At 50.3% G+C, this 7,522-nt stretch overlaps 1 protein-coding gene across 1 annotated transcript in view; it reads right to left on the bottom strand.

Annotated features, from left to right (window-relative positions):
• Trappc10 (trafficking protein particle complex 10) overlaps positions 1-7,522 on the bottom strand; it is a 55,973-nt gene that overhangs the window by 37,531 nt on the left and 10,920 nt on the right. The window contains exon 5 of the mRNA XM_013027357.1: positions 5,209-5,405. Within this exon, the coding sequence (XP_012882811.1) occupies positions 5,209-5,405 (197 nt within the window). The remainder of the gene's footprint in view (positions 1-5,208; positions 5,406-7,522) is intronic.

Raw genomic sequence — 7,522 nt, 5'->3', positions numbered from 1 at the left:
TCACCTGTGTGAACACCTGGCCCAGCCACACGCTGCTCACCTGTGTGAACACCTGGCCCAGCCACACGCTGCTCACCTGTGTGAACACCTGGCCCGGGTCACACGCTGCTCACCTGTGTGAACACCTGGCCCGGGTCACACGCTGCTCACCTGTGTGAACAGATGGCCCAGCCACACGCTGCTCACCTGTGTGAACACCTGGCGGGGGCCACACGCTGCTCACCTGTGTGAACACCTGGCAGGGGCAGACAAGAAACTGGCCTTGCAAGGCAGCAGCCACTGAACCTGCCACAGTGCACTGGGGTAAGGGCACTCACACAGGCGTGCAGGGAACAGGCCCCAGCCAGGAGCCAGACAGGATCTGGGGACTAAGGAAAGTACTCCTCAGGAGCTACTCAGCGAGAAAGTGCTTCCTTTCTCCTCCTCTCCCTTCATGCCACCCACTCAGCATCTGAGGACACAGCCTTGATTGCCCAGGAAAGAAACACAATGAAAGAAACAGAGTAACAAATTGGAAAGAGACTTGACAAATGGGACTACCTTAAAATAAAGTTTCTGCACAGCTAAAGCTATCGCAACCAAGCTAGAAAGACAACTAACTAATTGGGAAAAAATATTTACCAGCAATATATCAGACAAGGGGTTAATATGTAGTATATACAGGGAACTCAAAAAACTAATCCCTCCCAAACCTAACAAACCAATTACTAAGTGGGCAAGGGAACTAAAGAGAGACTTCTCAGAAGAAGATAAAAATAGCACAAAAACACATGAGGAAATGTTCACCATCCCTGGTTGTGAAGGAAATGCAAATAAAGACAACCCTGAGATATCACCTTACCCCAGTCAGAATGGCCCACATCCTCAAGTCAGCCAGCGACAAATGTTGGAGGGGATGTGGAGAAAGAGGAACCCTATTACACTGCTGGTGGGAATGTACACTTATACAACCACTTTGGAAAGCACTCTGGAGGGTCCTCAGAAAGCTAAAGATTGACCTCCCTTACGACCCAGTCATACCACTTCTAGGCATCTATCCTGAACAACAGGAACCAATATACAAGGACACGTGCACCTCCATGTTTATTGCAGCACTGTTCACAATAGCTAGGATATTGGAACAACCCAGATGCCCCACCACAGATAAATGGATCCAAACATTGTGGTATCTATACAACATAGGATATTATGCAGCCATTAGAAATAACAAAATAATGGCATTTGCAGGGAAATGGATGGAGCTAGAAGAAATCATGTTGAGCGAGGTAAGCCAAGAGCAAAGAGACAAACGGTACATGGTCTCTCTGATAAGAGGATGTTAAATCCAAAATGTTAGGTGATATGACAAAATTAACAGGACCTAAGAAACAAAGGACTTCCACTCATCTGGTCGAATCACTACTAAATAAGCCCATGCTGCTGATCACATGTATGGTATATATGTGTACACCAGAGGGGAACCAGGAAGACGACACAGAACTAGAGGGAATCAGAGAAAAACACACAACAGCGGGAACCATCAGCTGCACTGGACACTGACCAAAATGAACTAAGCAACTCAATGGCAGCGATGGGAGGGAGGGAGCAAGTGGGAAAGAGGGAACAGCTGATGCTATGCAAAACAAAAGAAATGTACATATCACCCCATGTGGAAGAAATAACTATCGCAAAGCTCATAGAACTCATAAATGTTATAGACCATGATAGACCATTTGCTCCAGGAAAGTTAGAATGTGTTTGTGACTTTAACTGAGCATCACTATCCCACAATACTGTGAAATTTGGGAAATTATGTAACCACTTAATAACAATAAAAAATTTGGAAAAAAAAAAGAGACCGTCACTTGGCAAAGGTGCCCAAGTTAACACAGGAAACTTCCAGTGGCCTGGAAAAGGTAGAAACAGGACCTGTCTTTTGTCTTGCTAGAAAGAGGAATAAACCTGAACTCAGAAGTGACCTGCAAATCCTGGCGAGCGTCAGCAAGCCTCTTTAGTCGCTCTTTCTCCTCCGCTGCCGTCATGGCAAATGCTCGCTGAACTCCAGCAGGACTGCGCTAAGGCCAGCTTCCTCCATGGGATCACGCGATCTCCAGAGAGGGCAGCTCCAAGGACACGGCCTACCAGCCAGAACCTGCCCACCACTCACCCACCTCACACAGAGGGGCACGAGGAGTCTGAGAAAGCGTCCTTTCTTTCTAAGTAGTTTGCTTCCTTTCTGTTAATCTTGAGAGAACTGTTTTCCTGAAGGGTTCCTGCTTTGGCCAGGTGGCTTGACCACTGTTAATTACATCCTGTTCCTGAGTACTTTAATACATCCTGTTAGAAGCTCCTTAAATGTTAGTTGTATCTCATTAATTAAGCAGGAAATTAATCTTGCAGACTATGAACCTGAGCTCAGCCATGTGAGCAGGGTGGGGCTGCATGGGGAGACAGGGAGTGTGCTCAGTGTGCCTGCCTGTCAGATGTTTGGCTGACAGTACGCCCTTTTACAGAAGTTAACTTCGCCTTGCCAACTTCCTTTCCAGTTGGTGTGTTTATTCCTATGTGACACCCCAACATCCTGAGCTAGTCTAACACCAGAAAGGGCAGAAGCCAGGACAGCCACCGCGAGGCCCCAAGGACCAGGGAGAACTTGCTACTCGAAGGGCTGGGGTCCCGGTGGTTTACCCTCACCACACCCTCAGGGTTAACATTGGCTACGCTAGTCCTGACTCCACACTACCACGAGTGGAAATGAAAACAAACACCAGACGGAGCACCAGTGACCCCAGGGGCAGACACAGCAGGCTTGCTACCCTCACCCTGTCGGTCCCCCCTCCTCATGACACCTTTCAACTTCCTCTAGGGCATGGTTATCTCTCTTTTCTAAAAATAAAAAAGAACTAGCCCAGAAATAGTCCAGAGATTCACAGCAAGCCTAGACGGCTCTCCAAGAGGGTGCCCCAAACAGCGGCGATCCGGAGAACAGCAGCGCCTGCTGGGCAAGGGACCCGCATCGGGCCGCTGCTCTCGGGGCGCACGCGGTGAGGAGCTGTCCATACCACCTTAGTGGGGCACTGCCACCATCAGCACGGTGCCAAGTCAAGCTCAGACTGCAGGCAGGATTTCCAAAACTCAGAGAAGTGTCATGAAACCTGTGCTCACACCCAGACATGCTGCCGCAAGCAGAAAGCAACCACTAGACACCCCCAGAGGTCTGCATTAATAACTATGGTGCATTAGTTCTGTGCAACACTAGGCTCTAAACAGTAACGGTACACAAACACGTCATTTATTGTCTCTATGAAATGTTTACAATGTCCTGAGAGAAAACAAGTACAAACTATATATAGATGATATCGCCTTAAGACACACAGACACACACAGATATAAGAAAAAGAAGCCTAAAAATATTCTCTTCATTCATTTACTAACAATTCTACAAAGAATGTGTTACACAACCAAAAATTAAACATAATTACAAAACTAAAAAATATAGTAAGCCACTTGAGGGTCATGTGTTCCAATATGTTCCAGGATTGAAATTTGTACTGCATAAAGCAAATAATAATTCAGACACTCAAATTCAATTAACAAAACTAAACCAATTTTTTTTTTTTGGTCAATCGTGGGCCTTGAACTCGGGGCCTGGGTACTGTCCCTCAGCTCTTCAGCTCAAGTGAGCGCTCTACCACTTGAGCCACAGCCACTTTCAGTTTCCAGTGGTTTATAAGAGATAAGAGTCCCACGGACTTTCCTGCCCCGGCTGGCTTTGAATCATGATCCTCGGATCTCAGTCAGCACCTGGCTCTAAACCACTTCTTAGGTTAATAATAAAGTCATTTGTCAAGAGGTGCCTTTGCAAATTAATAAAAATCAAAATGTTCAGTGTTCAGTTTAATGTGTTTGTACAGATTCACACTACCGTTTACTTACTACAGCCCTGAGCAGGTGTTCCTCTTGCTGAGTTGGAGCAAGCCTCCACCTGGCCTGGTCTGGCTTTTCACCCCAGGCATCGCAATGCACTCCTGGCCCCACAGTGGGCCTGAGCTCCGGGGGAGGGGCTACAACATCATCTCGCTCCTGTTAACCCTGATCCCTCCCCACCTGGTCTACAAGTCCACCTGTGCAGAATTCCTGGGAAATAAGCCGTAGCCTCAATCTAGTATCTGATCCAAACCATATAAAAACCAAGTTTGAGCACTGCGATGTGTCCAGTAAGGGATGAAACATGAAAAGGTGCCTGGGCTGGGGGCTCACGCCAGTAACCCTAGCTACCCAGGAGGCTGCTCTGAGGATCTGAGGCGACACTGCCCCACGAAAGGGCCACGTGATAAAGGAGTGACATGGCCCTGGCTAGATGGCACTCCGGGCCGCTGCTCTTTCCTTACCAAGTGTGCTGGGCACCTTCCAGCTCACTCCTGCCCTGGAGCAGGGCACAGCCCTCGTGGGTTCCCTGTTGTAGCACAGAGATCCTCTCTCCAGACTCCTGCCAGACAGTGACCCCTGCAAAGGATGGCCTGATTTACAGACAGGGTTCAGGCTTAGCACGGATCCTCAGGGGCCTAGGAAACCCCACTGCCAGCCCGGCCATCAGTGACGTAGGAGTCAGAACCTGGCAGGCCGGCGAGGGCCAGCAGTGCTGGAGAGGAGGCAAGCTTAGGCACAGAGGGGAGAAGGCGCCCCATGAAGCTGAGACGAAACTGACATTTTTACCACATGGTGTTTAGGAACTCTAACAGGTGTTATGGGAAACAAAAACACACTGTCCTTGGGTTGAAAAGGCAAAGGGTTTCTACACAAGGATTTCAAGACCTCCTCTTCCAGGCTTCAGGAGAGCCCGTGTGGCCTTCCCTGGTCACAGGCCTAGGAGCTCTCTAGCTGGACTCAGGGCCAGGGAGGGGCACAGGCCACCCGCCACTCGCTGGGCCTCGGAGTCCAGTCACTGCTGCCTGCGGTGGCAGCTAGCGCCCCCACGGTTGGGTGGGGTTAAGACACACTCACCTAGGGCTGGGAAGGTGGCTCAGTGGTAGAGCGCTGGCCTTGCATGCTCGAGGCCCTGGGTTCGATTCCTCAGCACCACATAAGCAAAAAGAAAAAAGCCGGAAGTGGCGCTGTGGCTCAAGTGGTAGAGCGCTAGCCTTGAGCTGAAGAGCTGAGGGACAGCGCCCAGGCCCAGAGTTCAGGCCCCACGACCGGACCCAAAAAAAAAAAAAAAGACACACTCACCTGTCACTCTGTTTATTACAGAAGTCATTTCTTATTTTGTCCACAATAGAAGTACGAGGAAGGATGTTGGTTTTGTTTTTCTTCTTGGCATCATTTTCAACTACCACAATGAGCCAGTCCACGGAGCTATGGGCTTTCAGAACATTCTGCCACTTGGTGAGGTCATCTTTTACTGTAGCTTTGTACACTTCAGTATCCTAAAAATAAAGAAGTCAGGTGAAGCCTGTGCCCACAGGGCACAGGCGCTGCTGTGCGAGACAAGCACACACAGTGATCCCAACACCCCTGCGATCGCCGGCCCCCAGGGCCGCCAGACACAGCACCCGGTGCACAAAGAGGCAACATGCCCATGAAGCGAGGCGGCGCTTCCGCAGGGCCAAGCACCACAGGACTGGCACACTGCCCCAGGTTAGCACTATCCCCTCCTTTGGTCCTCAGCTCCACCCAGACCTGAGCTGCTCCCTGCCCTGGAGTTCCCGCCACACACGCCCTCTGGGCCCAGCTCTCCCCCTTCCCCACGCCCACCTCCCCCAAGCTTACCTCACTTCCGCCCTCACTTCCACCCCCAGGCCTGCCCCCACCTGGACAGGGGCCGACACCACGTGCTCCCTCCCTCTCCAGGGAGATATGGCCCCACTAATAAACCTTCCAATGGTCTTTCTTCTGTGCCCGCCTCTGCGTGGTGCCCTGGATGGATGTGAAGGATTCTTACACCCATGCCAGCCTCACGCTTGGAAAGATGTCCACAGGAACCCCAAGCAGACCTCCTGTAGCCCGCGCTCTCTGTGAGCAGTAGACACTCAGCTTTGATTTTCCCCCCAGGACTGGCATTAAACTCAGGGCCCTGTGCTTGCTCAGACTCAGATGGCACTCTGCCACTTGTGCCTCTAGCCCTGTTCTCTGCTGTCTAGCAGTCCTTTCTGCTTGGGCTTTTTCAGACAGGAATCCTCCAGATCTCAACCAGTTAAGTACCTAGGATCACAGGCATGAACCACCAGTACCTTTATGCACCCACATACAAATTCCAGTTTTCTGTAGAAAATCTAAAACTATGACCATAGGACTGGATTAAGGCTCCGGGGGAGAGAGCTAGCCTGAAATGTTCCAGGCCCTACGGACACATAGACACACAAAGGTGCTTTACCCATTTCAAAAGCAAGCATATAAAAAAAGGAAAGTCAGTAGAAACAGCTTTGAAAGCAATGGACAGTAAGTCAGCATACACTCCCCTCCTTAACAGTCCCGCCTACTGTCCTGCCTGCGCTCGAAGGCTTTCCTGTCACTACTAACACTCACGTAGACATATGCATGCTGACTGACCCATAAGCCAAAAAAACTTACTTGTTATCGAGTTTTTCTTTTTGGTTTAAACCAATAAATAGGAAGGTCCAAAGGGCAATACTTTACACTTTTTATCCCAATTTTTAATCCTGTTTTAATGTAAATGATGATTTACTTACAAACTGAGATAAAACCCGTACTAGAAAAATTAACTTTCTGCAAACACAATGCTCAGCAACATTAACTATGCCGTGCATGACGCGGTGAGAAGAGCATCAGGGAGTGCCAGAACAACCAAACGCATCATGCGTCGGGCCGCCAGCACCCTCCCTTCCCCTCCTGCCCAGAAGTGCCAGAGGGGCACCAGAGCAGCCCTGCTGAGGCACTCTCTCAGAGCAAAAAGGGTTGAGAGTAACACAATCCTTTTACTAGGCACAAACCGAGGGCTGCCAAAGCAGCCCAACCCAGGCCCTAGTAGGTTGGAGTCTTAAGACCAAGCCTACTGGGCTGGGAAGGTGGCTCAGTGGTAGAGTGCTTGTCTTGCATGCATGAGGCACTGGGGTTCAATTCCTCGGCACCACATAAGCAGAAAAAGCTGGAAGTGGTGCCATGGCTCACTAGCCTTGAGCTGAAGAGCTGAGGGACAGCGCCCAGGTCCAGGGTTCAAGCCTCATGACCCCCCCCCCAAAAAAAAGATGAAGCCTCCCGAGAGGAACCAGCACTGCCTTTTGTGACTTACTCTAGTAAACTGAGTGTCAGTTCTACAAATTAGAGATCCACCCAAGATGAAGTTACAATACAAAGGCCCAGCCTCAAAAGAGGAAAGCCCCAGCTCCACAGAGCACATTCAGGGTGGGACACACAGAGGACACGTGGGGTGGGACACACAGAGGACACGTGGGGTGGGACACAGAGGACACGTGGGGTGGGACACACACAGGACACGTGGGGTGGGACACACACAGAGGACACGTGGGGTGGGACACACAGAGGACACGTGGGGTGGGACACACAGAGGACACGTGGGGTGGGA

Source organism: Dipodomys ordii, unplaced genomic scaffold, assembly GCF_000151885.1.
Source record: "Dipodomys ordii isolate 6190 unplaced genomic scaffold, Dord_2.0 Scaffold103, whole genome shotgun sequence".
In the NCBI taxonomy this organism is placed as follows: domain Eukaryota; kingdom Metazoa; phylum Chordata; class Mammalia; order Rodentia; family Heteromyidae; genus Dipodomys; species Dipodomys ordii.
The sequence above is the reverse complement of the archived record's forward strand: the minus strand, read 5'-3'. Positions and strand labels throughout refer to the sequence as shown.